Source organism: Gallus gallus, chromosome 1 (assembly GCF_016699485.2).
Source record: "Gallus gallus isolate bGalGal1 chromosome 1, bGalGal1.mat.broiler.GRCg7b, whole genome shotgun sequence".
Lineage (NCBI taxonomy): Eukaryota > Metazoa > Chordata > Aves > Galliformes > Phasianidae > Gallus > Gallus gallus.
Genome location: NC_052532.1, coordinates 83,666,362 through 83,690,596, shown reverse-complemented (window position 1 = coordinate 83,690,596; position 24,235 = coordinate 83,666,362). Strand labels below are relative to the sequence as shown.

Below are 24,235 nucleotides of genomic sequence, written 5' to 3'. Positions count from 1 at the left end.
CCTCTAGTGAGCTTGTGGGATTGCCTCTTGCCTGAAGATACTTTGGTACAAGTCTGCTTGTTTGCCACAACCCTTTGCCAAAATAAGGGTCCCTTTTAGAACCAAGAGCTTTTTGAGGAATGAGACAGGTAAGAAAGACGCCATTGTGGTGGTCATTGTTGTGTGATGCAACAACTGAGATTCATGTTGTGTGCACCTTGGTTTCCATCTGGATGGATGGCAACAGACACCTGTATCACTGGGAAATGTGAGTTCCATACCGACAGTCCTAACCTCAGGCAGATAAGGCTACTGACACCACATAGCTGTCTACTTAAGGAACTCATGCATGCAGGCAGGATCTAAGTCTCTGTGTAATCCTCTGGTGGACAGAGTCACAAAAATATAAACGATACAGTCCTGTGGTTGCGATGCGGGGAATTTTTGGTTAAAGGTGTGAACTTGAGGAGAATGAAACTTGATGTCTTCATTTCCTTAGGGAAGAAAAACTTAAGAGGCAATTTCTGGACTTTTATGGATAGTTTTTCCACTGCTTTTTAACTTGCAAACCATATTACTAAAATGTGGAAAATCCACATAAACTAAGCATTAACAATATTTAGGTACTTAACTTCTTAACATATGAAAACTAAAAGCTGGAAGCTATTCTGTTACCTTCCTCCTGCTGCAGAATGGCTAGTGTTGGAGGTTAAAGCAAGAAAATCACAGATCAGAGATCAATGGACTGTAGAGAGTCAAACGCTATGGCCTGGTAGATTCTGGCATGTTAGTTTGAAGTTCTAGCCCTTCTAAGAGAGATGAGATTGTTTTTCAGTCTTGCACTTCAGCTATATGTACAGCTGTGGAAGAAAGTAAATGAAAACCATGACTCCAAACGGAAAGAAAGAAGGAAGCTAAGTGAAGCATTTGATTCAAGTCTGAGGTATCATGGTGGTGGCCTGTGGCTAATGTATGTTAAGAGGTTGTTGAGAGGTTTGTTAAGGCCACTCTGAAATTATAGACTACAGTTTATTAGGAACTCTGACGTATAATGTATTTCACTCTGCAATTAGAAAAAGGCAAAGAACTGAAAGCAGTGCTGGATCTAAACATCTCTTGTGCCTTTAGAAAGCTGGTCTTTCCACATTGCAGTCAAGGCATGCAGAAGTAAGCCTTGCATGTGTGGCTGTGTATATTCATGGAATTTCAGAACTATAAAATTATTTGAGTTGGAAGGCACCATTAAAGATCATCTAGTCTAACTCCCCACAATGAACAGGGATACCCACAGCTAGATCAGGTTGCTCAGAGCCCCATCCAGCCTGGCCTAGGATGTCCCCAGAGACAGGGCATCTACCACCTCTGTGAGCAACGTGTTCCAGTGCTTCACTACCCTTACTGTAAAAAAACACTTTCCTCATATCCAGTCTATCTCTCCTCTTTTAGTTTGAAACCATTTTGCCTTGTCCTATCACCACACACTCTGGTGAAGTGTCTGCATCTTTCTTTTTTATAGCTTCCCTTTTAGATACGGAAAGGCCACTCTCAGGTCTCCCCACAGCCTTCTCATTTCCAGGCTGAACAGCCCCAAGTCTCTCAGCCTGTCCTCGTATGGGAGGTGTTCCATTCCCTGGATCATTTTTGTGGCCCTCCTCTGGACACACGCTGACAGGTCCATGTCTCTCCTGTACTGAGAACTCCACATCTGAACGCAATACTCCAGGTGAGGCCTCACCAGCGCAGAGTAGAGAAGCAGCATCACCTCCCTTGATCTGCTGGCCATGCTTCTTTGGATGTAGCTCAGGATACAGTTGGCTTTCTGGGGTGCGAGGGCACACTCCTGACTCATGTCCAGCTTACTATCTTACAGTACTCCCAGATCCTTTCCAGCAGGGCTGTGCTCCACCCATACATCCTCCAGCTTGTGGGGGATATACTGAGAGTGGGGGTTGCCATGACTGAGGTGTGAGACCTTGCACTTTGATTTGTTGAACCTCATGAGGTTAACCTGGGCCCTCTGTTTGAGCCTGTCTGAGTCTCTCTGCATGGCATCCCATCTCTTGGGTATGCTGACTACACCATACAGCTTGATGTCATCTGCAAACTTGCTGAGGGTACACTCAATCTCAATGTTGATGTAATTGATGAAGATGTTAAAGAGCAGCAGTCCCAGTGCTGACCCCTGAGAGATACCACTCATCACTGATCATCATCTTGACATTGAGCCATTGATTGCCACTTTTTGGGTATGGTCTCACAGTCAGTTTCTTGCCCATCAAGTAGTCTATGCACCAAATCCATATCTTTCTAATGAGAAGGATGTTATGGGGGATTATGTGAAAGGCCTTACTGAAGTCTATATATTGTTGCTGTCTTTGGATAGTTATAGTCAAATGAACTTTTTATGTGCAGGATGATCACAATATTGTTTAAATATTTGTGCTTGAGTCATTTTGAGTCAAGCTTGTGCTTGAATCAAAAGAAACTTCCCAAATCCAGTTATACTGCAACATAGAAATACCAAAATCTGAAGTTTGCCATTCAGAACAATTATTTTCAGCATGTTATCTTTGGACACTGGAGAGGAAACTTCTCTCAGTTGTTCTGGTTTATTAGGATAGCCTCTCTCCTCTGCGAAGTTCAACTTAGCACAGACACATTCAGAGTAAACTCACAACTCAAAATCATTCTTAAACTCTGGATATTCGACTGAGATCCATCATGACAGTCATCAGTAGTCATTGGAGATCTGTCAGATATCTGTCCAAAATCATCTTTGCTTTAAAATTTTTGGCAGGGTTAAGTGGAACTTCAGCAGAGAAGAGATGAAGCCTTTCTGTCTTTATTTCTGATCACTGCCATTGAAGTGACCAAGAATATTCATTAATAAATCTCATCCTGAAAAGGCCAAATTTTACAAGCTGTATGTTGTCAAATTCATTAGTTTTACTGGAATTTTGTCTGAAGTGATGAAGAAACCTCCGTGAAATAAATGATTGGGTTGTCCTGGTTCGTATGCATTCATTTCCTCAGTTATAGCAAGAAATGCTTTTCTGGAAGCTCTCATCCTTTGGTGAGATAACTACATACTGCATATAAAGAACCATATGAGTGGAAAAACAGGAGATTAAATTTAATCTGATGTCAACATGCAAATATGTGGGAAACACAGACAAAGGAAAAATGCAGGTGGTAAAGGTTGTTTTAACTGAGTGAAAAAGAAGCAACACCCACCACGTTACATCCAGTCAAATTCAAACCGTAAATCGGACATGTTTTTCTTTTTTTTCAGGTGAGTATGACTAAGTGTTGGAACAAAATACTGTAGGAAGTGATGATTCCCATGCCTCAGTGTCCACAGATTAAAAACTAGCTGTCTTCTTAGAAAAGTGCTCTACTGAAGCCTGGGTTTTCTCACCGCAGAGAATGAGTACAGGCAGTATCACTTTTTTAGGTAAAGAGGAAGTTTCCCATGGCATCTGAAACACCCTTTATACATATCTATACACTCCTCTCAGGATCAGTCTTAAACATGGTAGTAAATGGGTTAGCAGTGATGAATCTAATCTGCAGATGATTAAGAGAAGTTATGTGTTCTCAGCTTTAGGACACTCTGTGCTATTCTTTGTTTTTCCAGCAAAGCAAAGCAAAACAAAACAAAACCAGGGAGCTGTAAGTGGGAAAAGGAGACTATATTAAAAAAAGAAACTCATAATTTCCCTAAGGCTACAGAAGATCAGGTGTGTCCAAAATGCAGAGACACTGCTGTTTACTGACTGCAGTCCATATCCCTTCTCTGCCTCTAGGGGGGCTGAGGGGTCAGCAATTAAGTTGAGGATAGGAAAGTGGGGAGAAATGTTCTTTTAATATTTTCTTCCTGTTTCCTACTAACCACATGTTTTTAGTAATTGAAAATAGTTTTCCCAAGTCGAGCCTGTTTTGCCCATGACAGTAATTCATAAGAAATCTTCTTGTTTCTTTCTTGACTCATGAGATTTCTCCTTCCTGTTCTTCTGTTTTCTTCCCCTGTCCCACTCAGGGTGAGGGGAGTAAGTGAGCAGCTACGTAGGCTATTTGTTAGCTAAATCTAATCTGTGACAGTCATTTTGGGTGCAAAATAATTCAGTTATAATTGGTTTAATCAAGATGTAGCAGAGTCTAATGAATCTCTTCATAATAAAATAACTTCAGAAAGCCCGGTTTATTTATGTATTGAATGATTTTTCCTGATAATGTTCTTAGTGTACAGGATGGATTTTCCTAGTTTCATGGTGCTGTTCTTGCCACTTTTTGAGGAACGGAAGAGGGTTGATATGTAGGGGATCAGGACAGGCTGGAGGTATAGATATCTCTTCCAACTTTGCCACTGGTAGATTCTGTGACCTTCAGTTTTTGCCAGTGGACTGTAAAAACAGCTTGTGTCAGCAGAAAGGCCCAATTAGCCAGGCTACGTGCATTATATACATATGATGCTGATGTTGTGTTGCAGGTGCATGTGTTGGAAGCTGAGAACAAGTTCTCTCAGGTGAGTAGACTTGCTAACCTAAACAGTTCATCTTTTTCTGGTGCCAATATATGGATAGGAATCAACCCTGCTTGTTGCACCTGTATCAACAAGGCCTGTCTGGCACAGAAGATGGGGTGGAACTCTAAATATGATTTAATTTGGGAATTTAGTACTACTGAGAACATTTCAGATGAAAAAAAGAAAAAAGAAGTACAAGACAGTATCATTCTGGTAGCTGCAATAAGTTTGTTTTTACGTTTTAATCAGCTCAGAAGTTCTAATCTACATATTGATGAATAAAAGTGATGATGTGAAATCTGCATGTCTCCAGCGCAGTGCAAATAAGGCAGTGAGGTGGAAGCTCAGAAAGGATGACTTGAGCAGTAGCAATGACACGTTGCCTCACACTGCTCTGTTCTTTCTTTAGAAACTGCTGTAGAAGCTATTTGGGAAGAAAACGCTGAAATCATGATGTAGAATGAAACAGCACTAAAATCCAGGAAATGCAACTCTAGTTTTGATGAGCCAAAAGAAGGGTATTAAGCTTTCCATTTGGGGATGGTTTTCAAAACCTTGAGCCCTTTGATTACAATGGCACCTTCTAACTGGAGCTCTGTAAAGAGTGTCTGGTTTTCCTGATAAGCTATACGCTCCAAAAGCAGTTTACTAATGAATGTCATTTCTGTCAGTAAATGTGCCGCAGGAGTACAGCAGTTTTCTTCCCAAAAGATCATTCTGTTGATACACTGTTGTGGTCCAAATCACCAAATACAAATAAGGTTTCCACATTCAGATTAGATCTTTTGCCTAATAAAGTGGGTCACCCATACCATCAAGGGAAATAATTCTTATGCAAATCCACCAGCCTGCTTTTCTCCCTGGCTGATGTCTTGTGCTGATAAACATATTGTAAGATCTTCTTTCACCAGAAATACTGGCAGATCAGAAGTGACTTTACAAGGAATATCTTGTTTGTGTTGTATGGTTCTCCCAATAAATTTACCTACAGTCCACCCAACTTTTTCAGCTACTCTGGCAGAAAGAGATAAGTGTTCCATTTTCTCTAGAGAAGAAAACTGTCCCTTTTTCTCTTTTCCATCCCACAGGTTAATCTAGAATGCACAGCAAACTGAGCTATTGCTTTATTTCTTTCCCAGATGTTTCAAAACAGCATCGGATAATCCTTATCAGTTTTTCCTCATTGTCCAGTCTATAAGACTATATAGTTTTGATGATGTACATTTAACCTGTGGGTAACTTCAGTAGATTAAAAAAAGGAGAACACGAGTTGGCCAGTCATCCCTGCCTTGCAGCCAAAGCAGATAACACTTCCCTCTTTCAGAAAGATGTTTTAGGATGGAAAGAAATATCTTATTCAGCACAGAGTGAAAGCTAATTTGTTCAGGGGAGTGAGGTTTGTATTTGCAGAAGTATTTTTGAAGTTCTACTTCCTGTAAAGCTTGAGGAGAAAGTCTGCAGTACTATGTGACTTTTATCTAATGTAATTACTTGAATGAGGTATAGCATAATGGTTGGTCATTGTTGTTTTAAGTTTATTTTAAAATATTTAAATGAAAACATTTAATTAAAATGTAGACTGCTGCATTTAGACTGCTGCAGAGATTCACCTCTGTCCAAGAAAAGTAAACTCATTCTTCCATACACCTGAGAGCAAGACAAATGAGAAAAAAACTTTTTAAGGAGATTTCCTCATTAAATCAGAAAAGACAATTAGCATCGTGAGCATTACTGCTTCCTCCCACGGCACAAAACGTGAAATAAGCAAAACTGAGTTTGCTATAAGGAGGTACTTGTCTTATCTTGGATGCACTTGACAGCTGTGGTTTGACTCACTGTTCTCAAAGTCAACACTCGACTGACTTTATAGTTGCCACTCGGTGCAGTGTATATGAATGGGCCATGTGTTTTCCCCGTTCCACGGAGGAAGGGATTTGTTTGCTGAGGTCGTTTGTAGCCCATGTGACAGCAAATATGAGCAATTCTAACATTTTTATGTTCACGTCTCTATTTGTAATTTCTCACTCTTTTCAGTCTAGTGATCCTGAACAGAACCAAAGCTGTTTGTCTGGAGTAAAATGCATGATAAGTAGACAGTGTCACTCCTCAACTGAGTTGCTGATATATCTGGTACATCACAGACAGTGATCAGGGGACAGCATCCAAGGCCTTACCAATACCTCACCTAAATATAATCCTGCACTGCTATTCATGCATGGGCTCTCAACCTTTCTTATTCAAGTTCTTCTCATGCATTTTTCTTTCTCTTACAGAGATACTCTCATACACATACACTGCAAATCCACGTGGTTTTCAAATCCATCCCTGAGGCAGTTTTTACTGTGATGCAGTATGTATAGGAGTTCCATAATTGAATATTTTTCCTAGTGAAATGGGCTACCCACTTGCAAGACCTGAGTCTAGATTGTTGCTTGTGCTTGCCCAGTTTCATAACATATTGCATTTTGACGACATCATCAGGCAACACATGAATAAACTGTATTTGATGCAATGTAAGATAACCTTCTGATGCACAACTGTTAAACAAACTACTTAATAGGAAAAAGTTCATGTGCGTGAGTGGAAATACCACAAGCAGTAACAATAAACATAGGTCCAGACAGCCTTTTGGTGGGAAGAAAGGTGGCAGTAAGTGAAGATTAGGCAAGGCCTACTTATTTTGCCATTGTACCAGCTATATTGTGAACATTTGCAACTTTAGCCTGAAGATTTGGCACTGCAGAGTCCCCCATCACCAAAATTACTTCAACTAGTAGATATTTTTGCACTGTTGAGTAGGTTAGAAGTTGTAGATTTTTAATTTCTTCACAGATTTGTGTAGGGCTCTTCCTAGGCTCATTATTATCCTTGGGACGAACAAACCAATACATGCAAGGATCAATTTTGCTTATGAGTGAAGGTCTGGATGCAAGCAAAGTATAGCATTGTGTTCATTGTAAGCATTGCCTTTCAGCACACGGCACTCTTGCTCAGTGTTGATTGTGAGTGACATGCAGCCTGTTTTACAGTCCTACAAGGAGCAACCCATTTTGTGGCTACCACAGTGATGCAGGACTCACACCATCTGTTCTCTCCCATTTATGTAGATATGTCTACATTACAGTCCCTAAGAGTGACTGCATTCTATGTAAATCTAGATGCAGCAAATGAACCAGAATTCTGGACAGACTTAATGAAGTTCATCCCTGTGCAGTTAGTTTGTCCTTTGCAGTGGTTGGGTTCAGGGAGCACTAACAGGTATTAGGAGCCCTGACTGGCCTCAACTGAGCCTCTACTCACAAATGGGACAGGAGTCCCCATTTAAACCAAGTGTGGGCCTTTGCTTTCCGCTTGATCTCTAGCTTGACTATGCCTCTGCTTTACTCTAGACTCATTTCACAGCTGTGATAAGGTTGCTGAAGCTGCAGAGCTTCCAATCCATGCCTTTTTGCAGAGCTGGACCTCCTGTACCTTCTTTGCTCAGCCTTTCCTCACAGGGCTGATCTGTGGCTGATAACCCCTGCAGCAGAGCTCTGATGGGATAGGAGTCTTTCCTTATCTTGTTTCATCTCAAAGAGAACATTATTTTTCTGAGCTGGTGGCAGAAACATATCCTTCATTGAGCACTGAAAATACTTATGTCTTACCAGCCCCTCCCCAAGCCTTCTGCAAAGTGCTGACAAAATAAGTCTGTCTGCATTTGCACTGTTGATGCCTTCTTCCAGAGAAGAGGTGTTTGGCCATTAGTAGGAGCATAGTTCTGAACCACATACAAAGAGACCTCCTTGAAGAGAACATGAGGAATGAGGGAGACGCTCCTTGTACGCTGGGAATTGGTACCAATTCTGTTCTAGTGCCAGTCTGTCCTAGTGTATGCCATCTATCTGGGCAACTTAGCATAATGAGGAATAAACACAGGGCCTAAGGGAGCAGCTAGCATATATCAGCCTTACCTGTCCATAGGATCCTTACTTAAGTGAGAAGTTCTGCTGGAGAAAACTCTGTTCTGTGGGGGAAGGGCTTTGTTACTACTGTCGCTTCTATCAATTGTCAATTATTCCCAAGCTTTGCATAGTACCTTATGCTTCTATTTGTTGCTCCCCATCTCCAAAGTACTGACAAAAGCACCTGCTTCTCTCAGTGATGGAGGGTCACTTGTTAGACACCAGATTAAAGATAACTTCTGCTCTATTATAGGCTTTGGTCAGCAGAAAGCTTACCTCTGTGAGGGTATCATGCACATTAAGGTGATGTGGGTGGACTTCTGCATAATGCCCTAGGATAAGCTGGCAAGTTGTAATGAGTTACGGTAGTAATAATGAACAAGTCTGTAGTTGGGTGTTTGCTGTGTGTCCCAAGTAAAACTTTCTGTTAACACTGAAGTCTCAAAGCTTGTTGACTGGACATTTTTGGTAGGGAAAAACTGAAGGCAGTCTCTGGATCTCTCAGGGGAAAGTCTGCCATGCATTTCTTACAGTTTGCCTAGCCACTCAGTTCAGAGAAAACTAATTCAAATGAAATAAACATAAACAATAAAATAAGGTTTGTGGTTGAAATGTGAATATGGCTAGTACTCAGAGGAAGCTGCTGACTAAGTATTTATCCGAAAACAAAATATATTTCTCTGATAATACGTGAAATCGTGGCAAAGCCCACAGTCTCGTGTTTGAGAACACTGAAGAATGGTATCATAAAATAAGCAGTATACCCTGTGCTTTGAGCACCCTGTTTGTAACTTTTCTCAGAGAGGGGTAAGTAGGTCTTGAAGCGTCAGTTCTTGTGAACAGAGAACAACTCCACTGGCTCATGAGCAATGCCAGGTGTGTGTGCACTCTGCACAAGTGGATTTGAGCTCAGGTTGCTGTGCTGCAAAGGCAGCTCTATAAGAACCAATACCTTTCAACTGCAGCAGGATCACTTTCACTTGATCTTCATGTTAATTTAAAATACATGTTTTGCTCGTGTGGCTTTCAGTTATGTTACCACAAAGAACTAATAGTACCCTCAGTTTACTCACATGAAATGCTTCTTGTGCTGTTTCTCATTTTTCACTGCAAAAGGAAAAAAAAAGGTTTTTGCTCTGATGGGTAATTTACACCACACTTCTGCTCTGCGTGGTATAGAACATGTAGAAACAGTAGTGCCCCCACATATACATCTGTGTGTCTAGGTGGCTCCTTTCAGTCGGTTTAACTACCTTTTCTTCAACAAGAAAACATGTATATGGCCGTGCAGAAGTCTCTTTTAACAAAGGGTCAAAATTAATGACTGCATCAGTATCAAGTCTGACTCAGGGCTGTTCTCCAGTTAGACTGCTAACAAGAGAGTGAGTGACCGAGCCTTGGTGGGACTCGGCACAGCACAGCACTGTCAGAAAAGCAAGTGCTGCCATATATCAACCCCTTGATGTAAAATATGTCACTGCCGCAGCTTTTCAAATAAAAGGCTGCCCATGCTTTCTGGTGTTAGCAAAATGTTCTTGGGAGTTACTGATCTAAACTAAAAATTAAATGAAAAAATCAAATATTGGCATGAAGGAGACATCTACCACAGATAATCTCAGCACAAACTTGTAATATTTATCCATATAATAAGTTGTAGGAAACACTCTTTAATGGATAAGAGGGAAATACTGTTAAAAGCTGATATTACCACTACTGCTTATAGGCACCCACCTGTGCTTCTGCGTGGTACTTACATGGAGATCACTCGCAAAAACTAAAGACCAGAACAAAAGCAAACAAGAAACACCGCAGTATAGTTTGGTCGAAGTAAACTACTCATATTTGAAGCGTTTCATTTTTAGATAAATAATTTAGGCTCTATTTTGCCTCTCCTTTTTATTCAACCCTTTTCCAAAATGAGACTTTGCCAAAGGTTGCTTAACCATTTCATTATCATATTGCATGGCGGAAAGGGATTACGGATTCAAGTGCCACTGTGTCTGTAGCACAAGCTCAGATCAGCTTTGTTCCAGATTTCAGACTTCCTGTTTGCTGCTGAGCAGGTAATTGCTTGTAATTTCTTGACTATAAGCACATACATATTCAAATGGTTATGGTGTAAGTAAGCACACAGAAGATTAAGGGGTGCTTCCGGAGCAAGGTGTTGCTAACCTGGGGTAGGTAGAACGGAGGTCGCTGGGGAGCTCACATACTGAGAGGATGTGGGAGGATTTTTCATAATCCTCAGATGGACAGATACAGTGAGTAAAATACAAAGAACCTGTGGTCACAGATCTGCTGTCTTGCAACTAAGCATGTGTGGCAGAGGAAGACTTGAAACTTACTGATCTCTGTTTTGGTAATGGAAATTTAGAAGTAATGGTTGGTTTTCTCACTAAAAGCTCTTCCTACTTCTTGCTCTCTTTGTACCATTAGTATACATTACATTGAGAAGTAAAGCAAATAGAAGAAAAGGCAAAAAAGACAAAGAGAATCATGTTAAAAATGTACTGGCTTGAAAATTAAGTCATCAGAAGATGTAAGGAAAGGCCCTGACAAGCACTACATAGTTTATGTGCACTGTTTTACAGTCTGCACGTAATGCCCATGTGACACATGTAGAGACCAGAGGGAAAGGCTGACCAGAAGCAACCAACAAGGGGTGCCATTATTTTGACAAACTTTGGCTGTGCAGATGCTTGCATGAACTGCAGCTGAGACAAGCTGGGTATGTAGGAGAAAAGAAACTGCAGGGGTACCAGCTGTGTTAGAAGTGCTGGTGATAGCTGAGTATGGTTGTTTTTCACTTGCTCGACCTATAGACACTGTGCTGGAGCTTGGAGTGGTGTCTGCCATTCTGGGTTCTAGTCTTTTTAATCTCCTCCAAGGGAGTTCAGCAATGGCTTATCTACAGACTGTGGGGACCCTCTGGTCTGCTTGTCATTGTGTTGTATCCAGAGTGTAATGCTGAGCTTTGCTGGTGCTGAGGAGACTGAAACCTGTGGCTTGGTATGTAAAAAGGAATTGATAAAAAAGGTGCTGGCTCCTTCTTTTCTCTCATGCTCTGCCTGGTCACTCACAAGAGTGCAGTGAGGTTGCTGCTTTAATGTAAGGCTGTGAGGCACTGGTGGAGAATGATCACTACAGCTTCTCTGTTGCATTTGTGGAATTCTGGCCTAGCCTCGCAGTGATAGTTGACTGTAGAGTGTTGCTTGGACTCATAAAGTTGAATGAGATGCAAATATGCCTGTTGGCGAGGTGTATCCTGATACATGCACACAAAGATCAACTGATTTGAGTCAGTTGAGTGCTTTCCACTGTGATAGGTTTGCTCAACTGAGGAAACTCACTCAGCTAGTGTTGAGTACAAACATGAGCTGGGTCAGCGTGGTTTTCTGTGCATAAACCTCTTGTAGCTTTAATACAGATTGCTTACCATGAATCAATAGCAGCAAACCTAAAAGAGACATTTGAACTGAAGTCCTTTCCGATGTCTATAGTTTATTTGCAAGTTTCTCCTGCTTTGTTGGATTAAAATGATTCATTGACTGAAACCACTGTGCACAAATATTCTACACAGAAATCCATGTTTATGTTCAGTCTTAAGTTGTACAAGCTTACCAAGAGATTTTCTGATGCTAAATTCAGCAAGTTTGTGTAAAGACCAATAGTTATGGGATATGTAACTCTTCTTCCCCTGATAACTGCTTTCAGCTTGTCTCAACTGAACTCAGAAACTTTCTGCTAGAGTAAGAGTAAATACGTTCTGCCCAGTGGAACTGTGGCTTGTTAGAAAAGATTGAGAAATTGTTACGATCCATTTATGAATAAAAAGATGCTTATCTTCACTTCAATCCAACTTCCATTCCTTAGCTCTGTCAAAACAATTTTGTCTGTAAACTCATAACAAATGCATTGTATGTGAAAGCCACCCAGGCAGAAATACTGGGTGTTAAAGAAGTCTTCTGTGTGAAATGCATACTGTCCGTTAATGTCTGGAAGGTATAGACAAACAAATGCCATCAAGGATAGCAGGCACACATTTATTTTCTCATAGCTCTACCCAAAGGCAAACACTTGCTGTATACTAATATTTTCGTACAGTCCTGATTTTATGGTGGGAGATTCCTACTGAATCTCTCTGAAGAGGACAGGTTTGGTGTCCTCTGTCAGAAAGGAAAATGTTTACTATCCCTACTACAGTAAAATCTGTGGCAAAATCCATACTTTTCTTTCAGGGAAAAAAAAAAAAAAAAGATTGCAATTAAAAATTGCAATTAAAATATGTCGGAGTAGGAGAAAATTACTTACCTTTTTCTATGTAAGCCGTTGATTCTTTTGTTGCTGCAGATGAGAGTGAGGAAATACCTGGATTTGAAGAAGAGAAAAATAAAGATCCAATTAAAATAAGCTCCTAGATTCTGGAGTTACTTGACAATTTCAGGTGCTTCAAGTCTTGGAGGCTGTGCCATTCTTTAGAGGAGAATTGGAAATGACTCAGAGCATAACTCATCCAGGACTGCATTCACCAGCACAATGCCAGGTGTCAAATTAATACAATACCTTGCTGCTGTGACACGAGCAGGCATGCAGAATAATGAAGCACCTATGCAAATGTGAGGGAATCAAGGGAGAACCTGCCTTCTCTTCTCCTCCAGCCTTTTGGCTGAAGGCACAGAACTGCGTGCAGGCAACTCTAAGCCCCAGCTGTGGTGTTTGCCTCCAAAGGCTCTTCCTCAAGTTGTTGTTGCTGTCTTTCAAATGTGGACTGAAAATGTCATTTTTCATACATTCCCATGTGAATACATTTCTTGCTGTACCTTCAGATATTTTATCTCGGTTTTTTTTTCATATCTTGGTGCATGAGAGTACAGAGACATGCTAATATTCTTTCTGATGTGCTTGTTGTGTGTACAACCAAGGTAACAGTTCTAAAATATGCTATCAGCTCTTTCATCACCAACTTACGTGTTGAGCAAATAATAGCATTTAACTTTCAGAATGGAAGTAGAGCTTTCACTGAGCCAAAACAGCACTTGATTCATTGTGGGGATTTCCTGTGCATCTTCTTTTGGTATTGCTAGACTTCAGTCGAGATGTAAACTTCTACATGTTAAATTTAAATATTTAACTTGAGGCTTTTGTGCTGAAACAAATTGAAATATTCACGAATTTGACATCCAGCATAAATATATTCCCAGCTCTGCCCTTGGTGCAGAATTCCTCTCTGGTCTCCTCAGCACTGTGTTTTGTTGTTGCTGTTGCTGTTATTGTTGCTGTGTTTGTTTAATTTTGTTCGAGCCCTGCGTGGATTTTCAGTCTGTGAATATCTGCTTTATTTGGTGCCAAGTTTTTGTGTGAGGACAGAACACCGTGATAGATGTATAAGCATAGCTGCGAAAAACACAGCACACACACAGCTATTCTCCTCCGAACATGGAACTGTCTAACTGCTAAATATGTGGATTTTGGTGGTCTTAGGATTTTCTTCTGTTTGGTTTGTCATTTGGCAATCATGGTGACAAGTGTTGTCCTAACCAGTGAGAGCAGTTGTGTCAATGTATTCACTGCCCTAACCCAGAAAGCGTTTGTCTTCCTGGGTGATGTCCAGTTCTGGTATGCCTTGTAAAGGTGTCTTGGTGGCTGTGCCTTGCCCTGTGTCTTGACGGGCCGAGCAGCTGCCTAGATCAGCCATCTGCTTCAAACCACACTCCCATCCTCAGCCTGGCATGTCAGGAGATGCACAATTTTACACACGTTTCTTTGAGTAGGTTTAGCTGTCAGCTTGCCATCACAGTGTTTTCCCTTAAAATCTAACTGAACTGTTCTGAAGACTGCCTTCAAGAGCCAGGGGAAATATCAAATTATACCAATCACCAATAAGCCCCATAAAAGTAACCAGTACATGTTGGTGTGTTGTTTGGAACCTCTTGACGGGGGTTAGCTGTTTTCCTAAGAAAAGCTAAACATTTCCTAAGCTGATCTCTGCCACTTCCTTCCCACACATCTTTCACCTCCAAAAAACGAAACAAGAACAAAATAAACAGAAAAAAAAATCCCACCACCAGAAGCTCACCTTCTGTGTTTCCTTCCCCCAACCCAGCCCAGCAGCAGAGCAGACACTTTCTCTGCTGCCAGTTTGCTGTCTGGCTTCATGAAAAGGAAATCTGGGGAGCAAACTCCTGCCTGGTCTCATTTTTCTTTAATTCCTGCAGTAAATTTTCTTCTGTCCTTTTTCCATTCAAGCTGCTGTCTGATGTGGATGTGCTGCCTAGGCTTGAGTCTGACAGCAAGGGCAAATGGCTGCAAGTTCTCCTGACCTCCAGCATTAATAGCTACATACTCATAAAGGTAGTCAGCCTTGGTCCTTGCTGTAGATCCCTCTTCACAGCACCAAGCCTCCTGTGCTTATAGTCTAGGAAAGCATGTGGAAATAGATAACAGTGACTGTGGCTTCTGCTTGTCCCTTCTTTGCACACAACTGTGTGAATATATATTTTGCATTAGACGTTAGGGGACGGGAGGAAACGTGTTCTTCCTCTAATAATGACAAGGTGTTATCAGTGTCCAGGCATGATCCCAGCTCATTCCTCTCCCAGAATAATACCAGCTGATATCTTTTCCTTACAGTGTGGTCTTTTGCCAATGCCTGAACACACCCAAAGATGGAAAAGTAACAACGGGCCTTTTAGAACTGCTTTTGGAGAAAGCAGCTGTTCCAGACAGAGGAGCCTCTTAATAGCAGAGTTAAGTAGGAATGTCTGTTGTTCATTCATCTTTAGACACAAGAAGAGCACCTTTAAGTTAGTCATGCCTTCCCTCCCAGTCTGCTCTGCAGTTTCATTGCCACTGTAAAGAAAAACTGCCTCCAACTGGAACACAGCATCACTTTCACACTGAAGCACCATCAGCATTTGAGAGAACCAAGCAGCCTCTGCTTCACTTGCCCTGTCCCCTAGCTGTTCTTCACCACTGCTGCAGTACTTCCTCCCTTATGGCAATCTTGGGGTAGATCAGACAGGTTGCATGAGTCATAGCACGCAGAAGAAAAGCAGGGTACTCTACAGGTTGCTGTGAGATCTTGTCAGGGAGATGGGCGTGGGTTTGTATCCTCATACCAATCTTCAGAAATACTCTGGGGAACTGAGAACATCTTTCAGTCTCCCAGTGTTCCAGTAACCCTGCTGAAACAGGATTAGTAGGGACAAGAGAATTGTACTAGGGATTTAATACTAGCAGTATGAAAGAGCTACAGATGGTGATGCTAGAGAGCTCTCTGAGAGTTCTGCAAGTGAACAGGATGTGAGATGGCTTTATGTAATACCTTGGGATAGGCTCACCAAGCAACAAAAGAAAAAGGGTCTGTGGTCAGTTTGCGGTCTCAGTAGCGTGCCAGTGCTGCAGAAGGACTGACATTTAGAGCAGTTACTTCTTTCTTAGGGGTAAAAGTGCAGTGAGAAAAGTTAGCGTAGTCTCTGAATTTGTTAGAACCATTTCCTCTTTTTTTTTTTCCTTTTACATATAAGAACAATAATTTAAAACAGATATATTGAAAACCAATGACAATCAAAAAAGGCAAGCAGTCTTTTCTTGCCAATGCTCATTATGTATCGAACATGCTAAAGAGAAGATTTGGCATCTGGTGAGATAAAGGATAAAACATTCCAGGTTGTTCCAGTAGCTGCCCAGGAGATGGGATTGAATCTCAGAATGTAGAAAGCCCGGGTGGCTTTGTCCTCAGTCCTGCAGAAGGATTTGTGATGGCTTTGAGGATAAATAGACCAAGGAATGGTGGCAAGGTTGATCCTATAATCCTGTGGATTCTACTGTAAGAGTTTGATCTCTTTCATCTCTGAAGGAGGACAGAGAGACTCTGAGCTGTTTGAATGGAAACTGCAGTAAAGAATGCTAGTTTTTTTTCTTTCAGGCAAAAGTCAAATACCATATGCTAGCCTCAAACAATACAGCAAGTCTCAGATTCACTGCATGCTGCTGACACTGGTGGTATATTGCTAACCTAGGGAATAACTCTGCTGGCATCTCTGAAATGTTGACTTGTCCAACAGTTGAAGAGAGAGAAGAAAAAGGAATCTTATCTGTGTATTGTTTGTCTGTAATTTACTTAGTAAGAGTCAAGCAGAGTTGCAGCTCTGCAGGTTGTCTTACGGTAAGATACAACCATTGGTGGAGCAGCTGTGTGTCTGCATGTGGGTTTGTATGTACACATCCCCAGAGCTTGTTCGGATGCTGCAGAGAAGCAGTTTAGCTGAGTACTACTTACATGCAGTCAGTTGATGCACACTGTGGAAACTTACCAGGATAACTACAAATATCAAAGTCAGTGTGGTTTTCTGCAGGCTTTTGATAAGGCAGTTAGGTTACCACAATGAATTAGCAGTAATTTGGTTAGCAGTGCAGTGTGTTTATTCTTCTCTTGTCTCTGAGGTCATTTGCATCATGTGTCAGTTGTGCAAAGTTCAAGCTCTCCTGTCACCAAGCAGCTGTGTGTGACAGCAGATGGGCACAATGGGGCTGTGTCTGTGAGCGTGGAACAGAAGTATCAGCTGTGTTCATCAAGTGTCATGGCCATAGACAGCCCAGGAAGTGGTTTACAGGACTTTATCAGCTGCACCAGGTAAAGTGAAGAGAAGCAAGGCAGTGGTAAATAAACTAGTGATTTCAGCTAGGAAGTGGAGGCCAAGCTCGTTTGCTATTTAAGGAGAAAACAATACATTTCCAAGTTATTAGGATTTATGAGCAAGCAGTTATGTGTCTTGAAATGCTTTATACCTATTTTTGTCTGTCTAGATATACTTGGCATGCCTGACACCAAGGGAAGGCCAGAGACAGCCCCACCAGAGGAGCTGCAGTGCTGGACCTGTTGCTCACCAATGAAAGTGAACTGATTGGTGACATCAGGATTGGAGGCTGCTGGGGCTGCTGGACCATGCAGTGATGGACTTCGCACTCTTAAGGGTTATCAGATAGACAAAGAGTAAAATCAGGAAGCTTAATTTTAGGAAAGCTGAATTCCAGCTCATCGGGCAGTTAGTCAACAAAATCCTCTGGGAATCTTGTTCTCAAGGACAAGGGAATGGAGCAGAGCTGGCAGATCTTTAAGGAAGCTTTCCTCAGAGCTCTCCATCCCCAGGTGTAGGAAGTCAGGAAAGGAATGCAAGGGACCAGGACCTGCTGTTCAAACTGGAAAGCAAGAAGAAAATGCACAGGCAGTGGTAACAGGGGTGCTGCTGGGCTGTGTTGGGATGAGGTCAGGAAGGCTAAGGCTCAACTGAAAATGGACTTGTCAAGAGTAAGAAGGGTAAAAAAGGCTTCCATAGGTACATCAACTGGAAAAGTAAAGTCCAGGAGGGTGTACCCCTCTAGTGGACAATACATGCAGGCTGGTAACAACGGACAAGGAGAAGACTGAAGTACTCAACAAGCATTTTTGCCTCAGTCTTCACTAACGACTGCTCTACACAGTCCTCCAGTGGATGGTTCGGTAGGTGGGAACTGGGACAGTGATGCCCCCTCCCACTGTAAGCGAAGATCAAGGTTGTGACAATTTTTAAGAAGAGTGGAAAGGATGACCCAGGGAACTACCAACCTGTCAGCCTCACCTCTGTGCAGGGGAAGATCATGGAGCAGATCCTCCTGGCAGCTGTGCTAAGGTACCTGGAAGAGAGAGAAGTAATATGGGATAACCAGTATGGGTACACCAAGGACAGGTCCTGCCTGACCAACCTGGTTGCTTTTTATGATGTCATAACTGCATCAGAGGACAAGGGAAGAGCCACTGATGTCATCTATCTGTACTTCAGTAAGGCCTTTCACATGGTCCCCCATAACATCCTTCAATCCACATTAGAAAGATATGGATTTGATGGGTGGACTATTTGATAGACAAAGAAATGACTGCGAGATCGTACCCAGAGAGTGGTGGTCAACGGCTCAGTATCCAGATGGAGATCAGTGATGAGTGATGTCACTCAGGGGTCAGCACTGGGACTGCTGCTCTTTAACATCTTCATCAATTACATCAACATTGAGATTGAGTGTACCCTCAGCAAGTTTGCAGATGACATCAAGCTGTATGGTGTAGTCAGCATACCCAAGAGATGGGATGCCATGCAGAGAGACTCAGACAGGCTCAAACAGAGGGCCCAGGTTAACCTCATGAGGTTCAACAAATCAAAGTGCAAGTTCCTGCAGCTGGGTCGGGGCAACCCCCACTCTCAGTATATCCCCCACAAGCTGGAGGATGTATGGGTGGAGCACAGCCCTGCTGGAAAGGATCTGGGAGTATTGTAAGATAGTAAGCTGGACATGAGTCAGCAGTGTGCCCTCACACCCTAGAAAGCCAACTGTATCCTGATCTACATCCAAAGAAGCATGGCCAGCAGATCAAGGGAGGTGATCCTGCTTCTCTACTCTGCGCTGGTGAGGCCTCACCTGGAGTATTGCATTCAGATGTGGAGTTCTCAGTACAGGAGAGACATGGACCTGTCAGCATGTGTCCAGAGGAGGGCCACAAAAATGATCCAGGGGATGGAACACCTCCCATACGAGGACAGGCTGAGAGACTTGGGGCTGTTCAGCCTGGAAATGAGAAGGCTGTGGGGAGATCTGAGAGTGGCCTTTCAGTATCTAAAAGGGAAGCTATAAAAAAGAAGGATGCAGACACTTCAGCAGAGTATGTGGTGATAGGACAAGGGAGTTTCTTTCATCTCTGCTCGGGTGCTAAGTTAGAAATAGCCCTGGACAGCTATGCACACGGGATATGCCTTGGCTTTTATGGGTTCCTCAGCATTCTGGAAAACAAGACGTCAATGCTGTAAATGTTAGGACTAGGATTTTTTGAGGAATGCAGTTTTGGGCTCTAGGAATGTAAAAACAGAATTCCTCCTATTTATTTATTTTGGTGGGGAATTTCAGAAACATGAGGCTTTATATCTGTATATATATATATTTGTAACCTCGTGAGAATACTTCAGTTCTGTTTCTGCATTACTTGTTTGTAATGTAACTCTGGACATCAGTTACAGACTGATTCTGATCTTGTGCAATATTTCCTGCATTTCTGCATTGTCCCTGCCTTCCTTACCTTTGTAGGAAAGGAAAGGAAAGACAAGATTGTCCAAAAGTGTGTATCCGACCTCAGGAAGATATTTTGCTGTCATTTAATCTTCATAGCCCGGAAATCCTGTTTTTTCTATCTGATCAATGGAACTGAACTGACCATTTCTTTTGTATTTTTGCTACTGGAAGAAGTATGGCAGCAGGAGGTGGGTCTCTAGCACCAAGGAATGAATTCTAAGAGCAGCTGTGATGTTACACACCTCTGATAAACCTGCATGAACATGTGCTGAACTGGCTCACTTGTGACAGATTCTGAGATGACTGCACATGATGTGAAATAGCACCAGAAGCCCTTGTAAACTTCTCTAGGTGTTACCAGAGGGATTTTATGTTTTTATCCTGCACATACCTGGCATCACGGAATATGCTGAGGTGAAGAACAGCCAAAAGGAAAAGGGAGGCCAGGAGACAAGCAAGGCTGATGACACAGTAAAGAAACCATGCAGTGCGGTCTAAAGAGAAACAGTTATCTTAGGTACACCTCACAAACCATTTACTGCGTGCCTCTGAAAGGATCACACCTTCTAGAAAATATTCTTTGCTGTGTATTTCTGAATAAGACTAACTTTAGCCTTATTTTTGGAAAGGAAGAGTACCATGTTTATCTTCTTGCCTAGACTTTCACAGAGCACTTTTCAATTCTGACAGCACATTTGTTTATTCTTCCCCATCCCAACAAATTTCTCACTGGAAACTTCAGCTCAGCTGCATGGTTCATGCTACAGTCATGCCAGTGTCACAGATGTCTTAGTGCAGGAACAGAGGGCTAAACAGGACACTGAGCAAACAAAGGGAAGCTTACGTGAGGAGCAGTTTATGGACCTGGTCTCGTTCAGAGTTGCGTGGGACACAATGCAGGTAGGATTCTTCCCGTTGGTGCTGCGTGCTGCAAACCTGCTGACAACAGTCACTGTCCCGTTACCGTGACTGTCTGCTCTGGGTGTGGAGTTGCTCTCTGGGACCCACGAGATCTCAGCAGCCGGCTTCACTGTCTCTGCCTCACACACAGGGTTCCCATGGTCATCGCAGTACAGAGCCATTCTTGGGGCAACTGCAAAGTACCAGGAAGGGGGGAGATGCATGTGGATTGCTGCAATGGGATAGGAGGTTTTTTTGACTACCCAAAAGGAGCATAGGGAGAAGAGGAGAAGTGGAAGTGCCATCTCATCACAGCAGCGTGTTCCAAAGCCACAGGAGACAACCATGGTGAATCTTTTCTCATTTTGGACAATTCTCCTATATTCAAGTGAGCTACCATGGCCACATGCCCTGAGAGGAGGTATCCCTGGACGTGGAGGTAGGGAATCCTCCAGAATACAGGGCTGAATTAGACTTGTCCCATGCAGCTGTTACTGAATGACTGCAGGATAAGAGTGTGCTCATTCAGAATCCTCCCTTAGAGTACTGGAAGTTGCTTCACACTCATCACTTACAAATCTACAGGGGAGAAAGAGGCAACAGAAAGAAAGAGTGTTTTGGCAAATAAGGAAAGGGAAGAAACAGAGTTACTCTAAATGAAATGCATGACCCTTTATTCCCATGAGAAAGCTCCTCTTCTTAGCGCACACTTCCTCCACTGCACAAGGAGAGGAGGAGCTTTGTATGCCCAGGTCTGGACACAGTGCTCTAGAGAACAGTGAAATGAGGAAGGAGACCCTTACCTAGCACAGTCAGGTGATACAGGTAGTGGAAATTCCCATCTGCATTTACCACTTCGCAGGTGTAATTTCCCTCATCAGCCTTTCCTACTTGCTGTATCTCAAGTGCCTGATCCCAGTCTGGTCTGGATCTCCAGTTTATTCTGTCACTGCAGCTGTTTTTTCCTGTCGAGTCCTTATCAATCAGGTATGCCAAGGTGCATTGGTGTCCAGTCTTGGGGTTTATTTTCCATGTTACCATACTTATATTTGTTCTGTTAGGGCAGGTCATCACAGTGCTGTGACCCAGGTTTGCTGATACTCTGCTAATTCCTGGAGGAGACAAGGAAAGAGAAGGATGTATGAAAAGGTGTCCAAGGATGCCACATATGGCCTTCAGAGTTCTTGTCTGTGCTTCACAGGGAAATGTTAGCACCATTACATTCTGGAGTAAGGTCCTGTCTCTGCCAGCCCGAGAGCTGTATGTCTCATTTTTGACAGAAACAAATTGCCAAATTCATGGCTGTGTTTGCTAAAGTTTGTCCTTGTTTTTACTCTTGTCCTCTGTACGGCCCTTTCCCTAAACCAATTGATAAGTACCATGACTTGGAAGCAAAGGTAGGCTGAGCCCATTGGTATGGGAAGGTCTCTTGCAGTTCTCTTCCCTCAGCATCACTGCCCAGTACAGAAGAAGAATGAATGAAGACACTGACCTCTGTTTTGTGGAAGATATGAGCTGCCCTCCTAATCAGGTCAAGCACAAGGGTCAAATTCTGTCCTACTACTCCAAAACTTATCTGAACCAATTTCCCTGATTATAGTGCTGTCAAATGAAAAATGACAAAGTAGAAGAGTAAATACAACATTTAGCTGAAAGGACAACACATGCCTGTTTTCTGACAGATGAAGAAACCCCTGATGGACTCAAGATCACTGCCCCACAACCCTCTGTCCTACCTGGTCCCAACAAAAATCAACATTAGAAAACAAAACACAAACCAAAACAAAACATGAGTTTGCATAGTTAATATATGGTAAGGAGGAGAAAGCTTATTGCTGTATGTTCAGATCCCACATTTTTGGAACTTAGCTTTTTTAAATGATTAACTGAATTTGTGAAGGAGAAAGTGCCTTCACAGTAAATCTTAAACTCTTGCAGGTTACTGGCTTTCCATCAGAAATTCCCTTCGGCAATTTCTAAAGGTCCCTTCCCTCAGTTTTTTGTTTGTTTGTTTTTTCCATCTGAAGAAGAATTGAGAAAAAGATTGTTGTGATGCACCTGGTGCTTCCTCCTCAGCCCTTAATAGACACTTGATGCCAAAATACTGCCAGAACTACCTGAAGCTCCCATGACTGCAGCGCTGGTGAGCAGAACAATAGTCCATGCGGTGTTCCTGACCGCTTCCAAGGCAGCTCTTGTGTTCATGGGTGATGCAGGCTTCTTGCACCATCCAGCTTGCTGTGAGATCTCCATCTTCCCCTACTAGGGATCTGCAGCAGTTAGAGCCACTGCTCTTCCTGTGGTCATACAGACCCCTGACTGTAGCTACAGCTTGATGGTTATTCATATCAAGAAGCTTCTTCCTGTGCAGTGAATTGGTCAGCGTAGAGGAAATAGTATTGGTATTTGCTTTCTGCTTTCTGGATTTCTGCATAGTGTTACTAAGAGAAGATAAAGTCTGTAGCAGAACTTCCAAAGTATAAGCAGAGTGATTTTTATGCCTGGCTCTGATTAAACAGTGAGGATTTTATCATTAAAAATGGGGGGAAGGTTATTCTTATCCTGCTGCTTAAAGGATGCTCAGCGTATTAAAAAACTAAATAAAGTCCTCTTAAAACCCTTTTCCCTTCCAGCCTACTCTATGTTCCCCTTGTACCAAAAAGCCTAAGACCTTTTTTCTAAAATGTATTGCCAGTCCCTGCCCCCCTCCAAGCAGGGAAGGTGGGTAGGTAGAGGCTGTCCACATGATTAACCCTGCTGTCTTACTTAGCAGCAAAGGTACCTTCCCTAGATATAAGATGAACCTCTCTGGAAATTAACGCAATGAATGGAGTTTTATCACCAAAGTGTTAGCCTTCGTAACCCTTGAAGCCACCAGGCTGAAATGAGGTGCTGCCTATTTGCCTGTTCCTAAGGGGACAGAGCTCTTCGCTCCACAGCAGACACAGCTGTTTTATGGATGTCCGTGGCTGTGCTGAAATGTGCCTGCCTGAAAGGGCTTTGGTCCTCTGGACAAACAGACACAAAGCATTCACAGATGAGGGAACCATTGGCAAGAAGGCAGATATCTCATCACCATCCCCCCTCCAAATTGCAGATAACAGTTAGCTGGAAAGGGACATAGCACCCATTGATGACTCAAAGGTAAAGCTGGGTAAGTTCAAGAGGAAAGTTAGCCTTCAGTTCCTATATTTAGAATAGCCAACAGTAGTGATACACTGAAATTTTCATCTCTGCCATTGCTGCAGTTTTAGTTCCAAAATATTTGACAAGCAATTTCAGCTACCTTGGTCAATGCAGCCTCTGCTATGTGGTTTGGAGGTCATGCGCAACAAGCATTTACTATGTTTAGACATGAGCCCAAGACGAGAAGAACATATTTAACACTGACACAGATATCCCTGTAGCATGGGAGCTTCAGGCACCTCCTCTTGAGAGACAGAGCTTAGCACTAAAGGACAGAGGCAGAAAACAAGGCCCGAGTCATGAAAACTGGAAACACTGAGGTTCATATTCTCCTAATTAGTGTCTTGTTTTTTCAGTTTGAATTACAAGCTGCTCACAGCACAGCTAGTTACTGCGTGACTGTGATGAAGGGAAGGGCCTTATAGGCGCAGTGTGGATGGGGTACGGTGGGGGGGTGGCTGCTGTTTCTCAGTTTTGGGAGGTCAGCCTCTGTCATCCTTTAGCACTGGAGCCACACAGCATGCTAATATGGTGGCAAGAGCATCAGTGGTGGGTTGCAGGCAGTTGCTCTGTGCAGCAGAGCTTCTGACCAGCTGTTTTACAT

The 24,235-nt window shown here is 42.6% G+C and overlaps 2 protein-coding genes across 6 annotated transcripts in view; both read right to left on the bottom strand.

The window, feature by feature from the left end:
* Nucleotides 1-24,235, bottom strand: part of CD200R1A (CD200 receptor 1A) — a 51,148-nt gene that overhangs the window by 26,379 nt on the left and 534 nt on the right. The window lies entirely within an intron of this gene.
* On the bottom strand, nucleotides 3,489-22,768 carry CD200R1B (CD200 receptor 1B). Of its 5 annotated transcripts, NM_001030782.3 has the most exons (7): nucleotides 22,563-22,768; nucleotides 21,249-21,557; nucleotides 20,390-20,638; nucleotides 18,069-18,123; nucleotides 12,760-12,816; nucleotides 9,522-9,555; nucleotides 3,489-6,151 (listed from the first exon to the last, which is right to left on the bottom strand). In NM_001030782.3, exons 1-4 carry the CDS (start codon nucleotides 22,696-22,698, stop codon nucleotides 18,086-18,088), a joined length of 732 nt encoding a protein of 243 aa, NP_001025953.3. In that variant the 5' UTR covers nucleotides 22,699-22,768; the 3' UTR covers nucleotides 3,489-6,151; nucleotides 9,522-9,555; nucleotides 12,760-12,816; nucleotides 18,069-18,085. The 5 variants fall into 5 exon arrangements, with proteins under 5 accessions (NP_001025953.3, XP_040553902.1, XP_040553893.1 ...); XM_040697968.2 differs by lacking the exon at nucleotides 18,069-18,123 and having other exon boundaries at nucleotides 6,023-6,151; XM_040697961.2 differs by lacking the exons at nucleotides 3,489-6,151; nucleotides 9,522-9,555; nucleotides 12,760-12,816; nucleotides 18,069-18,123 and adding exons at nucleotides 18,988-19,259; nucleotides 19,937-20,039.

Coding starts and splice junctions, on each gene's coding strand:
- CD200R1B (XM_040697959.2), bottom strand. CDS start 22,698: ATGGAGATCTCACAGCAAGCTGGATGGTGCAAGAAGCCTGCATCACCC. Junction 21,558..22,562: donor TGCAGTCATGGGAGCTTCAG/GTAGTTCTGGCA, acceptor TGTCTCCTCCAG/GAATTAGCAGAGTATCAGCA. Junction 20,040..20,389: donor GTCCATAAACTGCTCCTCAC/GTAAGCTTCCCT, acceptor GTTTCTCTTTAG/ACCGCACTGCATGGTTTCTT.